The 22,983-nt window shown below is 46.8% G+C and overlaps 2 protein-coding genes across 3 annotated transcripts in view; one reads left to right on the forward strand and one right to left on the reverse strand.

Annotated features, from left to right (window-relative positions):
• Positions 1-4,047: 4,047 nt before the first annotated feature.
• On the reverse strand, positions 4,048-20,176 carry NCSTN (nicastrin). Its single transcript, XM_017864854.1, has 17 exons — positions 19,956-20,176; positions 18,616-18,720; positions 14,271-14,394; positions 13,722-13,843; positions 13,144-13,289; positions 12,013-12,163; positions 11,579-11,688; positions 11,178-11,330; positions 10,387-10,491; positions 10,141-10,218; positions 9,085-9,257; positions 7,240-7,342; positions 7,041-7,136; positions 6,654-6,741; positions 6,249-6,403; positions 5,751-5,963; positions 4,048-4,848 (listed from the first exon to the last, which is right to left on the reverse strand). The coding sequence occupies exons 1-17, from the start codon at positions 20,038-20,040 to the stop codon at positions 4,726-4,728; spliced, it is 2,130 nt and encodes a 709-aa protein (XP_017720343.1). The 5' UTR covers positions 20,041-20,176; the 3' UTR covers positions 4,048-4,725.
• Positions 19,877-22,983, forward strand: part of COPA (coat protein complex I subunit alpha) — a 53,979-nt gene continuing 50,872 nt past the window's right edge. For both annotated transcript variants that reach the window (XM_017864852.1, XM_017864853.1), the window contains exon 1: positions 19,877-20,304. In XM_017864852.1, coding sequence (XP_017720341.1) covers positions 20,265-20,304 — 40 coding nt within the window. In that variant the 5' untranslated portion in view covers positions 19,877-20,264. The remainder of the gene's footprint in view (positions 20,305-22,983) is intronic.

The following is a 22,983-nucleotide window of genomic DNA, read 5'->3' on the forward strand; positions in this document are numbered from 1 at the left end:
GCGGGGCTGGGAAGCAGTGGGTTTGGCAGGAGGGGGTGACATATGTGGGGAGCCCTGGGGACCCAACCAGGCAAGCGGCTGGCAGGGAGAGCAGACGACATTAACCCTCGCTGTGCCACACTGCCTGACCCTTCCCGGGAGTGGCCTATGGCTAGGGTGTTATTTTGTATAACAGTGGCAGTGTTTTGGGTCACAGGAGCAAGACAGGCAGAGCTTGCTCCTCCTGGGCAGGAGCTGTTGTTTCTGGGAAGGGACAGCCTGTCTTGGATGTCTTTCATCTTAGCTTCTCTCCTTGTGTTTTTCCACATGGTCTCTGTCAGTCTGTCTTTCTCTATCTCCACCTCTCTGTGCCTCTGGAAGGTGACAGCGGGTCTCCACTCTGGCTCACTACACAATCTGTCACTCTCTCTGCTGCCAGCCCGGCTGGAAGCCCCCCTTCTCAGCGCCCAACCGAGCCCTCTCATCCCTGGCCCTCTAGGCTGTATTGCCTTTGTCTCCTAAGGCGGCCTCCCCTTTCTTCTTTCCTCTCCACTCACCTCTCCTCAGCTCATAGCCCATCTCCAATCTCATTATGGCCTCCAACTACTGGGCTCCCCCCAAATCCCCCCAACCTCTTCTCTTCCCTCCCCCATCCATCTGTCTTCCCTGAAGCTCTCTTCTTTGTGTCCACCCATCTGTCACCACCAGCTCTGGGCTTACTCCCCTCCTGGCCACGCCCGCCTGGCCTTTCTCCCCTCAGGCTCCCATCCCTCTCAGTACAGCTTTCAGCCTCCCTTTCCGCCTTCAGTCCTTCCAGGAACCCCCTAGTTCCTTAGTTTCCTTTCACTAGCTTTCCTTTTCTGGATAACCCTCTCATTTTTTTTCTTTCTTCCCTCAGTTTATCTAACTCCTCAGTTGTGAGTTGAGGGAGATAGTGGGGACTCTAGGGGTCCTAGCCCCCAGCCTGTGAGCATCCAACCAGCCTGAGCCAGAGGCTGTAACATTTACTCAACAATTGCATCATCTCAGACTAATGACTTCTCCTTAGGCCTCCTGAGATGACCCCTCCACTCCTGCTCCAAGTTTCCCCGACTGGGGACAGGGGCAACAGCTGCCCTTTTCCATAATAGGAGTGGGAGAGCTCCTCTAGCTTTGGAGTTTGAATTTAGGAAGGAATAAAAATCCAATCTGAGGCCCACTGGGACCCCAACCTTCCAGGGGTCCCTGCTTCCCCAGTTTAACTTCAATTCCTGCCAAACTTTTTTTGGGAATGGGATGCTGGGTGACAGGGTCTTTTCTCTGGTGTTATGCCACAGTTTCCCCATATTCCTGCTGTCCCTGGGTTATACGGCAATAGTGCCCCTCAGGCCTTCCTCCCTAGAGTTGATTCTCCTGCTACCTTTGAGAGTTCAGGAATTGATCAACCTCTCAAACGTTCCCTGCTCCGAGTTTTCAGATGAAGGGAGAAGGAAGAGGCTTCAACTCTGGCTCTCTTCAAAGAACAAGACTGAGAGAGCTGGAGGGACCTGGGAGCAGTCCCTTGTCTAACTACATTTTACAGAAGGAGGAAATGCCCTTTCCAAGGCCACAAAGAGCATTAGTGGCCGAATCCTGGTCCTGAGCTTTTCCCACGACGTTCCTCCATACTGGCCTCGCCTGGCTGAAGCAAACCCTTCATCCTCTGAACTTCTCTGTAGAACTTGTTTACAGCACTGATTTTGCATGGGGACTATGCTGCCTTGCCTGTTATTTATCTTATGTCTCGTCTGCCATCTAGACTCTGGGTCCCAAATCTCCAAGGGAAGGTGCTCTATCTCTTCCCCTTTGTCCACGCTGGGCAGAATGCCCTACCCAGAGCCATGCTCAATAAATGCTTATTACTGCTGTGGCTGCCCATGCAGATGTACAGAAGGTTCTAATCCTAGTTCTGTCTCTAATTTGCTGTGTGACCTTGGGCAAGCCACATCACTCCTCTGGGCTGTTTCCCTCTTCAATCAACTGAGTTAGACTATGCAAATGATTTCTAAGATCGCTTGAAGAAACAAAAGTCCTACTGAATAATAGTGACACAGAGTACAGACCACCACACTCTGGGTAAACAGTATCTCATCGCAGGATGTACCTTTGAGAGCAGTGACCCAGAGGTGAAAAAGAAAAAAATAAAAAATCCCTTTACCCAGATAAGCTGGGCAAGAAACACCAGTGAGTAGGAAAGCCTTTGTCTTGAGAGACGAGATATCACAATAGGCAGAGGCAGGCTTGGTCTTGGGGCAGGAGTGGTCAGTTATTCCAGTATTGGCATGGGTTGGGAGGAAGAGAAGGTACAGTGTCAGCTAGCAATAGGCAGGAGTAGATAGGGAGGAAAACCCTTGGGGAAAGGAAAGGGGCTGGAAAATGAAACATTTCAGAAGGCATGGGTAGGCAAGGCCAAGATCGAGGGAGAGGCGGAGGCTAAGGAACTGAGAAGTACATGGCCCATTAGATGCTTCTAGCCAGTCACACATGGTCTTCAGGGCATAGGAGGTAACTGGTAAGAAGTCAGAACCATGGTCTCAGAAAGGGGGTGTTTGAGAGACCAGTGGGTCATCTGGATGGCTGTGCTCCTTCTATGGGGCCTGGCCTCTCCATGAGCCATGGAAAAAGCTAAGCTGGTTTTTTAGGAGGTGGAAGGTAAGGCAGCATGGAAGGCAGCAGACAAGTTTGTGTTCAGGATGCTTCCCTAGGCAGAGATTGAAGTAGTGACAGTCCTACATCTCGAAACTTCTTACTTACCCTTGATCACCATTCCACCCAACCCTGTTTCCCTGTTCAGCCCCCTCATTGGTTCCCAGCCACTTCTCTGCTTCCTGAAGCTGCCAGCAGGATGAGGGAGTTTACTGCTCTGTCCGCTGGGAGACCTGTTGGCCAAGGGAGGTGTGGAGCCCGGCCCAGTCGATGGTGGCAGCTGTGCTCGACTCCCGCCAGCACCACACAGCCTCTCCAGCTCAAACTGGGAGGGTTGGGGTGGGGGAGAAGTAGCAGGGTATATTTCATCTCTCGGAACTCCAAACATGTCTCCCTTCCCCCCAGGGGAACTTGGAGAGAAACCTGGAGAAAAATCACCTCTTCTCAGCAGGATTTGAAAAGGTAAATAGTCCAATCAGGGAACTAAGAGGAGTGCTTGAAACCCTGTGAATACTGCCAGCCAGTCCCTTTCCGTTGCTGCTGGCATTCAGGCACGTGTCAGAGGCAGCCTCCTGGCCAGCAGTGGAGTGAAGGCTGGGTTTAAGCTTCTACTCCTGCAGGTTCTCTTTCCCCCTTGGCTGACTCAGCCGTCGCCCACGATCATTTAGCAGGGCTGCTATACTCCAGAATTTTGCCTCTGTGAAGACCTAGGGAATTTGAGCATCTCTAGAGAGGTCAGGGTCTTTTTCTAAAATAGTTCAAACTTGTTTTGGCCTACAAAAGGCCCACCATTAACAGAAACCCAAACTCCTTAGCATGCCAGCCAAGAACTTCGGGATTCAGCCTAGTCTCGCCTCCTGCTGATCCTTATGGCTCAGACACACTGAACTTATCATCTCCCAAACGTGACTCACGCCTTTTCTTGATTCTGTGCTTCCACACCCGGTGAACGCTTTAAATCATCACTTGAATGTCACCCCCGACATGGTCCTGAATTCCTCTATGTGCTACCAGAGCACTTGGGATATACTGCGATTATTCCTTTTATTACACTGGATTACATGCAGCTGTGAGAATGTCTGTCCCTTCTCTCATCCCAACTGTGAGCTACTCAAGGGTTAGGGTTATATTCTCTTCATCTCTGTACCCCAGCCAGTGTCTCAGAGTGAATAAAGACATGCTTGTTCATTACAAAGTGAGAAGAAACTATGTTAACATTGTTCTTATAAGAGGAGAACCAGGGCTCTGCAATTTGAAAGGACTTCAACTGTTTTTGACAAAGCCTTACCCCTTGGGTCCTCTGGAGCCCAAGACGATAGCATAAAAGATAACAACTTCATGACTTCCAGTCCAGGCTCGCTGAACAAAGTGGCCTGGGAAGAATAACTGTAGCAGTACAAGTAATGTGGGATAATCTATTTTAATGAAACTCATTATATATATATTTACAAAAAGAATAAAGGAAAAGACAAAACAAAATAGATATTACAGCTTAATAAAAAGTACAACTGAGCACTGTGGACTGGAGGTGGGATACCCACCCGCAGCACGCCCACCCTAATGTGCTGTCTGAGCGTCTGGAGAAGAGACGGTGGGAAGGATACAGTAGGCTCAGCCCAAAGATGCCCCTGTCCTCCTCAGGGGTTCAATGTAGTTTGACTCTGACATTCAACCTTTTATGTCCTTCCCAGTCAGGAAGGTAACTGGGTACAGGGGTGGGGGTGAGGAGCAGAGAGAGGTACAGGGCAGGACGGAAAAAGTAGAAGGATACTGAAGGGCAAATTAGGGTGGGTAACTAGGGAGTTAAACAGGAGCAAGAAGCTTCTATTTGTATTCCCAAAATCTGGCATGAGTAGAGAAGGAGGAGGAAATGGGGAAGGGGAGATGGGTAAGTGGAGTGGAGGAAGGGAGGCAACTTACTTATCTCTCCCTGTCTCTTTTGGATAGTTCCAGTCTTTTATGTTAATCCCAGTCTGAGATAGGCCCAGGGAGGTTCCAGTGACAAATTAGTGGTTGTGTCCCAGTGGGACAGATGCTCTAGGAAGTGAACTGCTGAGCTGGTAGGAAAAGCTGGGGTCCTCCTCAGTATGACACAGCTCCTGGCTCCCGGGGAGCAATGAAAAGGACATCAGCTTTGGCATTGATGCAGTACGTGACGATGAGGGAGAAGATGAGGATGCCGAATCCCACTATCAGGGTGATAAACTGCAGGGAGAGGGAGGGCAGGAAAGGAGAAAGGCATTCTCAGAACTTAGTGCCGTTTTTTGGATAATTGTTTGGGGTTTGGAGCCATGGGAATTCGGATGCTGGCTCTAAGCACCAAGTATGGAACAACCGTGGGCAACATCTCCCCAGCCTACAGACTTTGTCTCACCATTTGAAAAGAGAAGTGAAGTATCTCTGTTCTTGCTTCCGTCTCGTATTTTAGGCATTTTGAAAGGAGGGCCCATGGCTTTGGTTCTCTTGCGGCACTTACATTACTGACTTGTGACAGGAGCTCAGTACATTAGACTGACTCATCCCAGCTGTGCCAGATGGGGAATGCCAGATGGGAGGTGGAAACTGTGAAGGAGTTCTGGGATCCACAGGGGCTCTCCAGAATGAACACCTACTCAAACTATCTGTGAAGAAAGGCCTCCTGGCTGGGCGCAGTGGCTCATGCCTGTAATCCCAGCACTTTGGGAGGCCAACGCGGGCGGATCACCTGAGGTCAGGAGTTCAAGACCAGCCTGACCAACATGGTGAAAACCATCTCTACTAAAAATTTAAAAAAATTAGCCGGGCATGGTGGCACACATCTGTAATCCCAGCTACTTGGGAGGCTGAAGCAGGAGAATCACTTGAATCTGGGGGACGGAGGTTGCAGTGAGCCGAGATCGTGCCATTGCACTCCAGCTTGGGCAAAAAGTGAAATTCCATCTCAAAAAAAAAAAAAGAAAGAAAGAAAGAGGCCTCCTAAGAGAACACGCTGGCTGACCAGGGACAGATTTGCAGTAAGCTTTTGCTACAGATGTGGGGCAAATGGGAGATGGAAGGGGCTATGTGACACAAGAAAGCAGAAAGAAGTCAAACAGATCCCTGCCACCTCCCCTCCTGCCCTATCTCACCTCAAGCTCTTTGCTGGCGATGAGAAATATCCGGGCACGGATATCTTTCCAGCGGCTCTCAGTCCATGTAGAGTATTCAGTAGAGCTCCACTGACTCAGTTCGAAGGCAGGAGACAAGGCCCTGGCTAATCGTGCAGTGGAACGCACACACCGGGGGAGTCGGTCCGTCTCATTGGAATTCAAAGGGCCCTGGACCCACGAGTACTCATATAGCTGCACAGAAGATGGGCCACAACACATGGCTAGGGTGATCCTCTTCTCACTCGTTCCCTCTACCCTCTATCAGTGCCATGCTCTAACCAATTGAGCTAACTGGTTGCTGTCCCTTTATCCTTTAGGTGGTCCATTTTCACCCAGGTTCTTCAACACCCAATTGCTAAGGACTGCATCTCTTCACCTCTCCATCCCAACCCCTGGGTCTAACTGGGTCTAGAAGAACCTCCAACATTCCCAAGGGAAAGGGATCCCAGGGCACTTCCGACACCCACCACCACTCACATCCTTGTTTTCACTTGGTACTTTACTTGGATCCTGGCACTGCTCTCGGGTGAGGTTGACCACTGTGCCAGTCAAATTTGCTAAGGCATACTGTACAACGTAAGTGGTGTTGGTGGGGCTGGAGACAGCGATGTAATGTTGAAGAGGCCCGTCACCTGATTGCAGACCAAAGGGAAGGGAAGATTTGGTGGGTGGATGGTGGGTGAAACAGGAAAAGCCCAAGATTGGCAGCAGCCAGAGAAAGGAGGGCAAGGGGAAAGGATCCATCAAATATGAGAAGAAAGGAAAACAAGGGGTAAGAAAAACAGAGTGGAAAAAGAAAAAAATAATAAAGGTTAAACCAAAATGACTTTTTCTCTATCCCTTTCCTCAGCTAAGGGTCCCATTCCCACACCAGATGCTTACCCAAGTAGGACCTTAGGTCCTGCCTGAGGATAGACTGGAACCATGAGTTGTTGGCTTTAATCAGAAACCCATAGAGCAGGCGGGTAACCTAGGATTGGAACAGTGAGGAGAGAAAACCCTGTGACTTGAAGGGAGCCCAGGGAAAGAATTCAGTGGAGACCCAGTCACGGGGCAGGAACCAGACTGGCCAGATACACTGGAGTTGGGAGACAGTGGCTGGCTCATAAGATGCAGATGAGGCCCACCTAAGAGCTCTCTGGGGCATCAGGCATTCTCACCGGCATCAACAGTAACATGGAATTCCAAAGTTTGGGACACTAGGGCAAGGGAGGATAGGGACAGCTTGCTGTGTAAACAGAAAGAAGGAGCTAGGGCCCATCTTCTTACCGTTTGGGGATCAGCCTGAACTGTGTCGCTGAAGTTGGTTCCTCCTGCAAGCTCATACAGAGCACGTCCCAGCACCGTGGCCACATCTGCCAGGGCCTGTGGTAGGTGAGGAGGGGGCTGAATGGCCCACCTCTCCTATCCTCAAATGCTAGCTCTTCACTTGTGCCCCAGGCTCCCACCCAGCCTGACTCAATGCTACCTTGGCAGTGTCTGTTACAAAGTTCAGGTCCTCTTCAGGGCTCAGCCATTCGGGATAGCTCACATTAATGTTCTCAGCAGTGTCGTAAATACTCTGGTAATATCTGACAGGAAAGCCAGCATGAGCCTTGGCTACATTTAGCCAGGGCTCTGCCCCTTTCCTCCCTGAAATGCCCCCTTATGCAGGAACTCAGTATCTCATTTTCAGCATCCAGAAAAAAGGGGTAAGAGAAAATCAGGATCCCATACTGAAAAAGGTGTGGAGAACAGGGAAGTAGGAGTGAGGGTGAGGTAGTTACAGAAAATTAAAGATTTTCCTGACAGACAAGGTAGAAAAGGTGAATGAGCTCAGATCTTTAAACACAGGAGAGTCTTTTCTGTATCATTTGGGCTGGAGATATGGGGGACGGCTAAGATGATTTTCAGAGAACTCTGCCATATACCATGAGATCAACTGTGTAACTGTTCCAATGAACATTTATATTTACGGTGGCTGGGAGCAAGAGGTGATTAGCACGTCTTAGGATCAGGTCTGCTCATAGAGATGTAAGAATGCACTGATAAAAGCACCAAGATGATCCTTATGGAGCCCCAAGGAGATAGACCTTAAAAGAGGGGCTGAACTCCACAGTCTTTACCATCAGTAAATCCCTGTTTACACAAGTCAAGTCAGCCACATAATCAAATCCAAAATGTGTTCAAATGATGAATCCTCACTTGCCCCAGAGTGGTACAAGGATAGCTTTAGAGGCCTTGTACCACTTTAAAGCTCTAAAGGACAGCTTTAGAGGCATGTGGTGGCTCAAGCCTGTAATCCCAGCACTTTGGGAGGCCGAGATGGGCGGATCACGAGGTCAGGAGATCGAGACCATCCTGGCTAACCCGGTGAAACCCCGTCTCTACTAAAAAAATACAAAAAACTAGCCGGGCGAGGTGGCGGGCACCTGTAGTCCCAGCTACTCGGGAGGCTGAGGCAGGAGAATGGCGTAAACCCGGGAGGCGGAGCTTGCAGTGAGCTGAGATCCGGCCACTGCACTCCAGCCTGGGCGACACAGTGAGACTCCGTCTCAATAAAAAAAAAAAAAAAAAAAAAAAAAAAGGGTTGCTTTAGAGAAGACAGCTGACCCTAAGTGCTAGGACTGTCACTCCCCTAAATGAGTGAGAAGGTGCTACTTGGCTGGGGTCAGAAACAGAGCTCAAGCATTTTCACTTCGAAACTCATTTGGCCCCAGGGAAGCTTGGCAATCCAGCCTGAGTAAGAAGTCCCCATTATCCGAGGCCTCAAGTTAGGAGCAGTTTAAGGGTAACCCGGACCAAGAAAGAGGTGACTAACAGGGCCTTACTATCTCTGGAGCTCCATCAGCTATAGGAGGCACTTTTACCCTCACACTGAACTATGGACACCTACCACATGTCAAGAACATGGTACATTTCACAGAGTATGAATACTGTTTCTGGCACCTCTGGGTGAGTTCCAGAGAAGGATTGCTTTTTGTCCTCTAGTCAAAGGGCCCCCACCATCCTTCCCATGCTTGTTTGAGATGATGCCCTCTGCTGGCAGCCCTGAGGAACTCAGGACCCTGGAGAGCTTGGGAGCAGTGGAACCATAACCGAGGATTGTGACAGGAAAGGGCTAAGGGTGAGGATGATTTTCTAAGATGACTAGACCGTCAAACAAATAAGGGTTTCAGGTCAGATGTGAAAAGGCCACTGAGCAAAGAATACAGATGGACCGGAGGTTTTGGAGGGGGTAGTGTGGGAAAGTGGAGGGTAATAACCTTCCTCCCAGACTGCAGAATAGACTTTTTTCAAGAATGAAGAGGGTGCAGGGCCAAGTGATTCTTACTTGTTATGGAAGGCACCAGAGTGGTCAGCCAGAACAACGCCAGAGATGTTTCGAGCTCGAAGAAATCGCTGCAGGGAAGATGGTGGGAGAGGCTGGGACTGATTTGGCCTCCTGAGGATGACAGCAGGGACGCCAGCACCACTCTTCTCCAATGTGGCCAGGAGATCCTCCACCTGGGCGGAACGAGGGAGATTAACTGATGGGGGGCTGGGGGATGGGAAGCAGGAGGTCTCTTTTAGGCCTGAAATGCTCTATACTTCAAGTCCCCTGCTTGGGGAGCTACCCTATCTCTAGTAGACCTTTATCCCTCAAGCCTTTTGGGACCAAGGCTCTCTGGATTTCCTGTAGCTTCCACCATTCTTTTTAGAATGAGAAAATTGGGGCATAAAGAAGAGACCTTTTTTTTTTTCATATTTATAAGGAAATTCTACCGTCTTCAAGACTCTGCTTTATCCTCAGTGGATGCTTCACTTATTACTTATTGTGCAGAATTGCAGGGAGCAAATAATAATAGAAAACTGCGTGCTGAATGCCAAACAGATAACCAATTCTTTAAATGCTACAGAATTCCACAGCAGGGATGATGCTGAAGGCTGGAATTACAGAAAGAGGACCACCTGGAAAAAAGCAGACCTAAAGGTGGACCTAGAGGGAAGGGAAGGTTTTGAACAAGCAGTGAGGAAAGTGGAGGACAAGTCGGATAGGGAGTGTAACACAGCCAGGAGTTGGGCAGAGCAGCCTTGACAATTGGATCCATGGGGCAGCAAGGCAAGAAGAGAGCTAGTCACTCACCTATTCTTAATGGGCAGTGGTAGTCTGCTAGGCAACAAATGATCAGAGAACTACCCAGTCCAGGGAACCAATGGAATGCCACTGAGCTCCTGATTCTTCCCAGCAGCAACAACAGCTGTGGTGTTCATCCTTTGGCCAACACCCAATCCAATCCTGTCTCTTACCCTGTCTCACAGGCCCTGGGGGTTGGTGGAAACAGGGCAGGGGTTGGGGTCTGGATTCTGAGCTGTAGGAACAGGAAATGAGGGGAGATGCTCAGGTTACCTGGTTCCGTACAGAATCATTTTTCTGAGACACAGGATCTGTGTGCATCCAAAGCTCTAGTGAGGTTCTTAAGGCCACCTGGGGGGAGGATGAAGAAACAACACTTAGAATCAGTCTCCTGTTCTGGGCCATACTTAGGCGACAGAAGTCAAGGGAAAAGGTGGTGGTTCCTGCAGTTGAGAGCACAGAACAACAAAGGAGGAAGTTTTAATTAAAAAGGAAGGGGCTGGGGGACATGCCACATACCTGTCCCAGCTCCACAAATGAGTCCACATTCTCTAACTGCACAGGAAACTTGCCCTTCTCCATATCATAGACCATCCTCGAGCTGCCAATGTAGTCAAAAGTTTCCTGAGAGATGGAGGTAGGTGGGAGGGGGAACAGAGATTCCAAAGGGTTAGGAGAGCTTTGAGGAAAGCCAGATCATCAAAGCTGTAAGCAAGACGACTGTCTCAGGTCACCTCAACTGCTAGTCAGCTTACAGTCATGCGACTTTGTGCTTCTCTTGGCCCCACATCCCAGCTGTGACTATCCCTCATATTTATGTATTACAAGATTTCTCAAGCCCAGAAATGGGGAAAGTAGCCTCAGTAAAGGCCTAAGATGAACATCAGCTATAATGTGTCTGCTTCTTAACTGTCCCCCACCTCCAGTGACTCAGCCACAGATGCTGTTCCCTTAGTTTAGGGCTGTGGTCCTAGTGATGAGAGTCAGGAGCCTCAGGGCTCCTGGATGGAGATAGCAGTAAAGGAGTCCAGAGAGTAAAAGTAAAAGGCCACCTCCAATATATCTTATCAGTGGGGGAAAAAAGGGGCTGGTTACATACCAATTCAGGGTGTAAAAGCTTCCTAAAAAGAAGGACTCTAAGCTTCCTAAAATGGAGGAATCTAAAGGGGAGACACATGTAGACACATCCAGAAGCTCTATGCTAGTTAACAACTTAGGTCAAGTGCTGAGGTCTTCTCCAACCAGTAGCCACTCTCATCTTTACTATCCTCTTTCTTTCCTGCCATTGCACCCCAGCAAAGAGCCCTTACCCCTTGGAAGAAGACAAACATGACATTGTGGGGCAGGGTGGTCACATCGGGAGCCTTTTGCAAAGCTTCAGCAGCAGCCAGCTGGGTGACAAAGGAAGCCACCGCACTTTCAGCCCCTGGGGCCACATTCCAGAAAAAGGAACGACTATCCAGCTAGGTACAACAAAAGAAAAGTCAGGGGATATATACTTTAAAACTGGCCCCAAACCTCCTTTCTTGCTCCAGTCAAGAGAATATACCTGTCCTGCGGCAACGGAGACAACCCAGGAGTCCCACAGCCCAGATTCCTCCCCATTTGAGGCTTCCCAATTTAGCAACTTTGAAATCTGATATGCTAGAGAGGGGCCTACCAGCTCTTTTTGTGCCAGCCCTGCCCATCCTGATCAGAAGCCAACACTCACCCGGGTGGCAGCAACCACAACCCTGTCGTCAGGCTTTAATGTCCCAGTTGTATTTATAGGCTTTAGCATGCTCCACACATTGTAATCAGACAGGGGGTCACAGACGATTTCTAAGCAGGATGAAAGCAATGAGAGATCAACAAGGCTGAAGGAGACCGCAGCTATAAAGGCAACACTGGAAAACTTCTGACCAGTGCCCCACGGACTCTAAGTCATTTTCTCTACTTCCAATAGTCCCGGCTTGGCTTCTCTGCCACCATCCGCTTTAGGAACAAGCTGCCTCAATTTTTCAGAATTGTTTCTAGTTCTCCCATGCAGAGCACCTTCATGGTGTCTAGTCCTTCCCTATTATAGTCTCTCTAACATTCCCCGGCCTGGTTCCACTCTCCCTCTGCCCCTTATTCCATTACCCTCATGGTTTGGATCTGTCCTACCTGGGTTGATGCTGAAGGTGCTTTGGATGGAGCTGCGCCGCATGCAGGTGGCAGTGCTGATGACAGCGTGCATGTGTGAGAAGAGCTGCATGGCACACAGTGGGAAAGTTGGTGCTGAGCCATTCTGACTCAGGTTGTGATCTTGATAGCACTGAAAGGGGAGATGGACCCCACTGAGACAGCTAGTTGGTGGAGGCCCTCCCCTACGTCCCAGAAGGAGGAGGGCCCAGTTCCATCCTTTTGGGATGAAACCACACCCTTTTCAGAGACATCTGTCCCTGAGCAATAGTTATCTGGTACAACCATAGGATCTATAAGGTCAAAGAGAAAAACTCATCAAGAGGTACAAAGGGTTGCAGACTCAATGGTTTAGCTGGAGATGAAATTATCCCATTCCAGATGGCCAGGCCCAGTTGAAAGTTTCAGCCACTGAAAAGACTCAGTGTGATCTGATACAAAGAGCACCAAACTAGAGACAGAAAATCAGACATGACACAGCTAGGAGATCAACTCACCATGCAACTTTGGACAAATCTCTTAACTACTCTATGAGTCAAATGGAAATACTAGGCCAGAATTAAGGCACAGTAGAGCTAAAAAGAAGCCCAGAAATTACCAAATTGAATCTCTCAATCTCTAGTCCAATGCTTTTTTTTACGATACTAGTGGTTCTTCACGTGGGCTGTGTACCTTGTTTCATATTATTCTTTCAGATATTCTTTATATTTTCTTCTAGTCTAAAAGGCTTTAATGCTGTGAGCATTAAAGGAGCAGGAGCAAAATGTAGGGAGAGAATGTGAGAAAAATAAACGTCTTGGTTTTTTTTGAAGCAACCATCTTTCAGCAGGTGTACTAGTAGAATGAGCCACCCTCCAAATAGGAGAGTCTATAAAATAATCCTCTTTCTTTCTTTCTTTTTTTTTTTTTTGAGATAGAGACAGCCTGCTCCGTCACCCAGGCTGGAGTGCAATGGTGCCATTTCAGCTTACTGAAACCTCTGCCTCCTGGCTCAAGTGATCCTCCTGTCTCAGCCACCTGGGTGGCTGGGACTACATGCACACACCACCACACCTGGCTAGAAAAATAATCTTCTTTCTAATTGGAACTGCTAGGAGCTGGCAGAGTCATTACCTGCTTGATGACCTTGGTTTCATTTTCATCTTCAAGAAGAAAGATGGGAAAACTAAAGTCTTCATAAGCCAAACCATTGCCCAGCGAGTTCCACTGTATTTCTCTGCAGTGAGCAAACTCTGGCCCATAGGAGTTGGAGTAAACACCTGAAGAGAAGGATGGGGAATAGGGGGACTGGTTACTGGGACCAAGTACTTAGGAACCCGGTGAGGGAGGAAGAATCTTACAGTTGGAACTAAGAGTTCAAAAGCAGGTGGTGACTCAAAGAAGCAGGCATGATGTCTATCACCATTCACACTAAAATGGAAAGATAATGGTATCAGGGAGTCTTAGGCTATAAGATTAGGGATGTGAACATGTGACAAAAAGAGATGATGCCAGGGAAGGCAAAGGAAGGGGAAGCAGGAAAGGGAAGGGATGAGCAGCAAGGACAAATAAACACTACCTCCTGTTTGGGAGTTAGTTACTGACACTACACACAGACACAAACACACATACATCCCTCACAAAGACATAAGACTGAAGCAACAATGAGCCTTAGGTGACAGTAGGCTCTCCTGATCCTTTGGGACACTTACCAAACCCATCATTTGGGCACTGCACACTAGGAGAGAATCCTGAGGCAGGATTGGGCTTGGTCAAGGACACTGCAAGACCAGCAATTCGGCTGGTTCTCCCTTTCAGCTTCTCCATTAAATCCCTGGAATAGGAAAGGAATTCCATGAAGGAACACAGGAAGGTATTGGACAGCCTGACATCCTGCCCTCCAGGATGGAAACAAATGGGGAACGAGGGGAATCATACTGTTGACTTATTTCTTCCCTTTCAGTCTCTAACTTCTGAGTCTGGACTATGATCTGCTCTAAAAAGTAGAGCTCTAGTGAGTCAGCACCCCAGGAAGGAAGGGGAGGGGTACCCAGGGTTAGTCAGGGACAAGATGGGTGAAATTTGGCCCTGAGCTCAAGATCATTTCTTTTGATGGTACACCTTTCCTTCTGAGGACCACCCTGCCTTCTCCCCTGACCAGACCAGGGCAGCCAAGGGAAGTTTTCACTAATAAGTGGGAGGACTGTTCACTGAAACTTTCCCTCTATGGATGTTTTCCCAGCAGATATATCTATTCTTACCTGGTAAAAAGCTTGCTCTCCAGCAGAACCATGTAAGGGGGGTTGGGGCCATCAGTCAATACCCACTGTAGGTCCTCTTCTCTCTCTACTACGTGGATAACCCCTGTGTCTCCACTAATTGAAGCTGCCAGGACAGAATGAGTTAAATTAAAGCTCCCACAGTTGATAATTCTGACTCTGTCTCACTGATTCTGTGTATCTTTTATCCCTAAAGATGTCACAACATATTTGGGTGAATACAGGCACCTCTAGATTTGAACTGAAAAGCTGTTGCCCCAGCTTCATCTGAAGTTTATCAGGAGGGAATGGAATATAAAAGAGCACAAGAGGACTCATTATATGCCAGAAAGGTTCTGTGAACTCCATTTTCTTGCCCTCTGACCCCAACCTTATTTAGCCATATACATAAGATTCTACAACAATAGACAACAAAGTTTTCAAACCTATATTTTCTCCAGGAAATGCCACTAAATCTCTAGCTCAGGGTTTTAGCTTTGAATCTTCCTTTGTGAAAACACATGCATAGATGCCCTTGGCCTCAGGAGCCTTCCTGGATCATCATTCCTTTTGCCCTTTTTGGGAATGACTTTACTTGCTTCTGGCCAGTTTTAGATGAGGTTAATCAAGAACTCTGAGGTTTCTAAAACAGTTTCCTAATTGATAAGCCTTGAATGGATCAGAGATGTGCTCTCATTGGTTCTCCTCATTCCAGGAAACCTAGGGTTTCTTTCCAAAGTCATCTCCAGCCAGGAGTCTACTTATCATTTACCCCAGGATGCCCTGAAAATATCACCCATTTCTCTATGTGCCAGGATGCCATACAAATAACATTTTTCTATGTGTCTCATGACATGATAAAAATTGGGAAGCACTGTATTAGAGGATGGATGACCCAGAGTCCAGAATACTTTGAATTCTACATAATTCAACACATTAGGTAATACTCCTTAAGTCCCTAGTGATGTGTGTAGAGATATCCTAGGGTCTCCCTGTGAGTCTTCCCCCCACAGAAAATTGGATGTGTTATTCATAAATTATTTAAGACCAGTAGTTCTCAGCCCTGGCTGTGTATCAGAATCACTTTAGAGTTTTAAATGGCTGCCTCGGCCCCCCAAAGTGCTGGGATTACAGGAGTGAGTCACCATGCCTGGCCCTTGCCATAGCATTTAAAACATGGGAAAAGGAACAGATAGTGTGGCAACTAAAACATATATAACTTCGGCCAGGTGCAGTGGCTCATGCCTGTAATCCCAGTACTTTGGGAGGCCGAAGTGGTTGGATCACTTGAGGTCAGGAGTTCGAGACCAGCCTGCCAACATGGCGAGACCCCATCTCTACTAAAAATACAAAAATTAGCCAGGTGTGATGGCGCATACCTGTAATGCTAGCTACTCAGGAGGCTGAGGCAGGGGAATCGCTTGAACCTGGGAGGTGGAGGCTGCAGTGAGCTGAGATTGTCCCACAGCACTCCAGCCTGGGTGACATAGTGTGACTCCGACTCACACACACACACACACACACACACACACACACAACCACCCCAAAACTTCAACTCCAGGGAGGACAGGAAGAAGACAAACTATGATAACTGGACTGAAAAAAACTTGGATTCTAATCTGGATTCCAACTAGCAATGGAGTAGTCTTAAGTAACGTGCTTATTTTCTTTGGGCCTTCAATGAGGAGGTTTTCTACCTCTATTCATCTCATACTGTGGGGATAGATGAAAGAAGGAAGAAAGGATAGAAGGAGGGAGGGAGGGAAAAGAAACCTATTTATAGCCCCCTTTCAGAACTTTAAAGCGTCCAAGAGAAGCAGAGCATTATAATGAGAAATCAAACCTGGGTATCACTTTTTCTCCTTAGTTTTATCATGTTAGCTACACTAATTAAAAAGGACGCAGCCTGCTCAGAAAAAGACAGATATGACAAAGTAAGACTCAGAAATAAGTACATTGAAAAGGAAACAATGAGGAAGTGGCCAGAGTCCCGCTTGCCCCCTCTTGTTTCTCTGTACTGGCACTTGGCTTTACCTCCAGAGGCTTTGCTTCCCACAGAGCTGTTTTAAGAACATAGAGCAGAATGACTCATTCCCAAAGGAGTTTTCTTAGAGCCCAGTTACAAGAAGATGGGGTCCTGGCCTTCAGTACTTTATCATGAGGTTCCAGCAAGACCAGCAGTCTGATCTCAGCCCACCCTGGACCTAGCTCTCTTCTACCTACAAATCAGTTCAGAAACTAAGTCCAGAGGGCTGGGACGGTTGTTCATGCCTGTAATCCCAGCATTTTGGGAGGCCAAGGCGGGCAGATCACGAGGTCAGGAGTTCAAGACCAGCCTGGCCAACAGGGTGAAGCCCTGCCTCTACTAAAGATACAAAAAATTATCCGGGCATGGTGGAACACACCTGTAATCCCAGCTATTCAGGAAGCTGAGACAGGAGAATCACTTTAACCTGTGAGGCGGAGATTGCAGTGAGCTGAGATCGTGCCACTGTACTCCAGCCCAGGCGAGAGGGCGAGACTCCATCTCAAAAAAAAAAAAAAAAAAAAAAAAAAAAAAGAAACTAAGTACAACAAAAACTTTATTTGGGGCTGATTGGAACCAGTCAACCTACTCCCAGTGCTCTGTATAGCAGGGACACGGGACAATTAACAGATACTATAGCTCATGGAAAGATGGCTAAAAAAGTAGTAACTGCTTCCATGAACAAGTCCTTCACTTCTCAGTGTCCCAGTTTTCTCTTACCAAATTTGAAGAAGGCTTCAGGAAATTATACAGCACTTCTGAGATCACTCTCTTTACCTAGCATCATCAATAACCATCTATTAAGAGATATTTGACTTTCAGCTTTATGCAAGTATTCCAACCATTATTCCAGGGGTAAACTGAAATTCAGAGGTGATCAATTTGATGATGAGAAAGTCAATATCAGACCCCAAGTTTCCTGCTTATCTGCAAAACTACTTTCTGACACAGCTATTGTCCACAGGAAATAAAATCTGAAGACAGCAGGTTAGCCTTTAGATTACTACTTTTCCTGCCCTATGGTTTTAACAGTTTTAAAGCCACAGTATTGTAGCACCTTCTTTTGGAACACACAAAGCATAAAATAAGTGGCCTCAATGTCAGTTGAATTTAAGGAAAAACAAAGTTTTAAAAAAGGATAAATAGAATGCTTCACTAATTCCTCCTGCAATTATTTGGCATTTTCTTTCTTTCTTTTTTTTTTTTTTGAGACAGTGTCTCACTCTGTCACCTACGCTGGTGTACTGTGGCACAATCTCTGCTCACTGCAACCTCCACCTCCTGGGCTCAAGTGATTCTCCTTCCTCCACCTCCCGAGAAGCTGCGACTATAGGCACGCCACAGCAGCCGGCTAATTTCTGTATTTTTAGTAGAGATGGGGGGTTTCACCATGCTGGGCAGGCTGGTCTCAAACTCCTGACCTCAAGTGATCCACCCGCCTTGGCCTCCCAAAGTGCTGGGATTACAGGCATGAGCCACCGCACCCAGTCTATATGGCATTTTCAATGCTTTCTCTTTAAATAGTTCATTGCCTTTAAGAAGACCATTTTGGTTCCAAAAAGTTCAGAGTGCAAGTGATGACTGTACACCATAGAACATGAGACTTTTTTCTCCTTAAAAAAAGTGTAATAGGGTGGTTAAGAGTCCTGGCTCGGCTGGGCACGGTGGTTCACGCCTGTCATCCCAGCATTTTGGGAGGCCAAGGCAGGTGGATCACTTGAGGTCAGGAGTTGAGAACAGCCTGACCAACATGGTGAAACCCTGCCTCTACTAAAAATACAAAAATTAGCTGGGCATGGTGGCAGGTATATGTAATCCCAGCTACTCAAGAGGCTGAGGCAGGAGAATCACTTGAATCCGGAAGGCAGAGGTCACAGTGAGCCAAGATGGTGTCACTGCACTCCAGCCTGGGGGACAAGAGTGAAACTCTTGTCTCAAAAAAAAAAATAAGAGTCTCAGTTTAGTGCTTGAGCCACTAGATCCTGGCGTCATCACTTATTACCAGTATGATCTTGGGAAAGTTACTCAATTTCTTTAAGTTTTAGTTTCATCATTTATAAAGTGACAACAATAGTAAGACCTATTTTATGGGGTTGTCGTGGGGTTATATGAGATGCACATGTAAAAGCTTGGTATGCAGCATTTACTAAATGTCAGTTCTTATTAATTATCTTGCCTAGCTTGACAGACCGTTCTCTACAACTGCCTACTCTCAGTCCAGTATGAGTGTCAGAACTCCTAAGCAGGACATGAATGTTACTTACTATCTAGGGCACAGACAAATACCAATGTCTATAAACATGAATCCCAGTCTCAACTCACACTGGCAGCCAATCTGATGAGTGGCGTTGAGCAGGCGAACACAGGGAGCTGTTTTATTTAAGGGGATATATATCTTCCTCTCCACTGAGTTTCCCCTGCACAAACCTGATCGGAAGATAAAAAGTGTTAGAAAAAATTGAGAGACACAGGTATTAACTTCTATCATGTCATTAACCTGACGTATGGCTTGGGTAAATCATTCAATATCATACTTTCTAAAATGAGATTAAAGTCCATTATTCTTACTTCTTGCGCACATTATTGTAACAGATACACGCTCTACATGGCACTCAGCTATGTGCCTCAAAGGGTTATTTAAAAGTCCATGTAGCGCTATTGACAGTGACACTAAAAGAGAGAAAACTTGGTCAAAGGAAAGGTGTTTGACCTTAGATTTGCCAGATTCTGGTTGCACAGGTGATCACACTTCTGCTTGTATATCCTGTATGTATATTACTAATCAGTTAATACAAAGGTGCTGGGCTAAGAAAACTTTCTGAGACATTTTTCCAAAAGTGTGAACAGAATTGAGAGAAACCTTATGACATACACCGGTCAGTTAATTTAACATCAGTAGGTCATTTGTGTGCCCACAGTGTGGGGCAGCTGTAGTTTCTCCTTTGAGGATCTTTAAAAACAATGTGAACTGGGGAAAGGCACAGTCATAGTTATATACAGACATTTGCATTTTAGGGCGTGACCAACTAAAAAGCCATGTATCAGTAAATAAACGCGTATAAGCAAACAGTCAAGTACATTATAAATGCCAAAAGTTCCTTGAATCGTTGCTTCACGGTCTTGACAGTTAAGAGTACCCATATCCTATCTTACTCTTGCTTTACTGATTAAAAAAAACAAAAACAAAACCTGAGGCAAGGCAGAGGGACACAGACTTTGGGTGTAACCAATAGAGGAAGAAATCAGAAATCTACCTTTTAAGCGCCGCACAGTACCCACAGAACAAGATTGCTTTCGTCTCAAAAAGTCTAAACGCGGGGAAGAAAGCTAACTTTCACACCTGTTCCTTTCGACTGTGGGGTGGGTGGCTAAGGTTGTGGGAAAAACGAGGCATCTGGACAAAGTGGGAGAGGGTCGGGTTCAAAGTCCAGGAAGAGGCCTAGAGAAGGGAGTGAAGCGACACGACATGCTGCGGGGGAGAAGGGACCTTTAGGTCCAGGCAAAGGGGGAACTTCTGTCGTGGGAACGAAAGAGAAAGAGGATTTACAGGGTGCGGGGACAGAGGGGCAGCAGGAACCAGAAGGGAGACAGTGGCGCTCGCGGCTGGGCCGATCCGGAGAGTTCCCCTTAGAGAACGGAGCTCACGGGTGGGGAGGCCTCACCTGCTAGTAGGACGCAGAAAGACAGAAGACGAAGGAGACCCCGACTTCCCGGGTCAGCCCCAGAGCCACCCCCTGCCGTGGCCATCTTGCCTCTGCTGAGCGGAAGCCCCCGTTCGGCTCCTGCCGGGTAGCGGCCTCTCTAGGCTACCACTGACACCATCTCTGTGGCCCGGAGCCCAACAGACCGGAAGTTCGTGTTTCCAGGAGCTTCCGGAAACCGAGGCAGAGGGTAGCTGACGTGGAGGCGTCCGAAGGGCAGCAGGGTGTGTCGGGGCTCGGATTAAAACATCGGAGTCGGAGACCTGAGAGATGCTAACCAAATTCGAGACCAAGAGCGCGCGGGTCAAAGGTAGTGGAGAAAAAAAAGGGAAACATGGAGGTTGGATGTTAAGAGCGGCGCAGACACCGGGGAAGAGAAAATGGGTAGACGAGCTGGCCGAAGTGGGCCCACCAGACGGACCCAGAGGAAGACGGAGGGTGGGAGAGAAGTTAGGCCTGGCTAGCGGTTCTCCAGTCCCCTCTTCTTTGGTGTGTCCTTGGGCTTCGATTTACCTATAAAGTGGCTCCCACACTGCAGGGGATTCCTTAGACCCCTTCCCTATTCTTTCTTTTCCCTTTCCCTCTTTGCTGTGCTCCCGACTTGTATTGTTCTGCTCCAAAGTCCCTGTGACCTGTTGGCTTTTTGACTGTTATATGGAGTGGCCCTGGGGCTTGAGTCTCGATCTCTGTTACTCGCACCCGAGTCAGTAGCTTTTTTGGAGACGTGTAGTGGCTACCTCACTCATGGAGGCCTTGGCTGCAGCACCTCAACATCGCTACCTCCATTCGGCTTTATTCACTACCCGGAAATAGTACTTTGAGGCTTATAACCCCAATAAAGTCTGAACTTGATAGGGTTGCCAGATAAAATGAAGGACACCCAGTTAAATTTGAATTTCAGGTAAACAATGAATAGTTTTTTTAGTCTGTCCTTGCTTACCAGAAGTTCAAATATATCTGGGCATCTCGTATTTTTATTTGCTAAGTATGGCGACTCTAGAGCTCGAGTGTGGGTCGTTGGGGGTGGAGGGCAAATACTGAGATCGCAATATTAGCCTCAGAATGTTAAAATGTGAAAGGCAGAGAGAAGTAAGGTCTCCAGAGACCTGGAAAAATAGTATCTAGAGTATGTAGTAAGATGCAGCGTAACAAAGTGGTTAGTCTTTGAAGTGGTTGGTCTTTGAAGTCAGATGGGCTTGCTTTGGAATCCTGAGACATCCACTAACAAGCTGTATGACTTGGGTGACTTACTTAAGGTCTCTAAGTCTCTATTTCCTCATCTGTAAAATAGTCGTTTATAGAAAGAATTAAAATGAGAAAGTATGGAATGTATTTATTACAGCGCCTGGTGTAGACTCAGTAGTGCAAAAAGTGGAGGCTGCTATCAATGTGTGAATATATTCTGAGCTGTTTCTAAGTCTCTTGGGAAACTTGACCTTAAAAGGTGGGTACCATTAAGAATTTCTGAGACCTGTATAGGTGAAATGGGTCTTCATAATCTTTCAGTTTTATTTTCTGCTCCTAATTTCTTGCTGGGCAGTAGAGAAGGAAAAACAAAGATGTTGTAATAATTGAGGGCAAACATCCATTGTTGAGTGTACTTATATATCATAATGGAAAAAAAAAAAGAGAACCTAATGGAAAATAGACAATTTAGAAGAAAATTGTAAATGTTCAATAAATAATTAAAATAGTTCCACCTCGCTAGTAATGAAAGAAATGCAAAAAAAAAAAAAAAAAGGGAAGTTACTTTCTTGGGGAAAGGGTCTTAGATTTATAAAACAAAACAACAAATAGCTGATAACATCCTGGGTGCAAAATGGGCACCTCCATAAACTTCATGAGACTGTATATTGATACAGTGTTTTTACATTTAAACATATGTACTAAAATGTTAAGTGCACATATTCTATTCCTGAGCAATCTCACAGGTCTTTAGCCTAGAGCAGTAATAATGCAAATAGGCTAGATTATGTGTAGAAGTATCTTCAGTAGGCTCTTCTGATAGCCAAAAATTGGGGGACAAAGTTAAATGCCTGTTAGAATAATGTAAAAGTTTGCAGAACAACATCATAATGTGATCCCCACTTTCATAAAATACTAAGGCCTATGTCTATGTGTAACTGCATTAAAAATCTGAAAGGGTACACTCCAAACTGTTAGTAGTTGTTACCTCTGGGGACTTCCATTTCCAGTCTTGATAGAATAACAAACAAAATGTATGAAACAAAGGTTCATACGTTGCTCAGAGACGTTGGGTGACACTCAGTGCAGGAAAATGATTCTTGAGAGAAGGGAAATAAACAAGATGAGTCCTATGATTGTCATAGATTGCTGCCTAGAGAGTTTTCAGGCTTCAGTGAAGAAGGGAATCCCTTGTTCTTTCTGAGGAGACAAAAGTTTAGAGTGTGGGGAAGCAAAGATGCTAGATTTTGCAGGGCAAAATACCGGAGAAGAGGGGGCTGCAGAGAGAGAGCACTAGAGATCTGCAGGATGTCCTCTTGGGTCTTTGAGTACTGATCTGCATCTAAGAAAACTATTCAAAACCTGAAAAAGAACCACTGGAAAGGAGAAGGCAGAGCAGTCCCCAGAGCTCACACAGGGCTGAGACTAGTTTGTGTTCCTACTGGCCAGAATGGAAAGACTTCCTAATATTATAGGGCTTCAAATAGAGACCTCAGATGGCTATTGCTTTAATAATGGTTCCAGATTAAGCCTAGAATGAAGGCTGCTGTAGCTCCCCTGTAATAGAACCTAAAAGCAAGCCTTGAAAGGATCAACTGATTCCAAGTAACTTAATTGCATCCTAGAGCAAAGCCCAACAATATTTAAAGGAATATAACAAACATCTAGTACCAAACATAAAATTCATGATGTCTGGCATCCAGTAAAAAATCATCAAGCGTGTCGAATGAATAAATGAGCCTAAGATTAACCTTGCTGTTTCTTTTTCTTATCAGAATTGACAGAAGGTGACATCATGGGGCTT

The sequence above is a fragment of the Rhinopithecus bieti genome, unplaced genomic scaffold (assembly GCF_001698545.2).
Source record: "Rhinopithecus bieti isolate Rb0 unplaced genomic scaffold, ASM169854v2 scaffold_77291, whole genome shotgun sequence".
Lineage (NCBI taxonomy): Eukaryota > Metazoa > Chordata > Mammalia > Primates > Cercopithecidae > Rhinopithecus > Rhinopithecus bieti.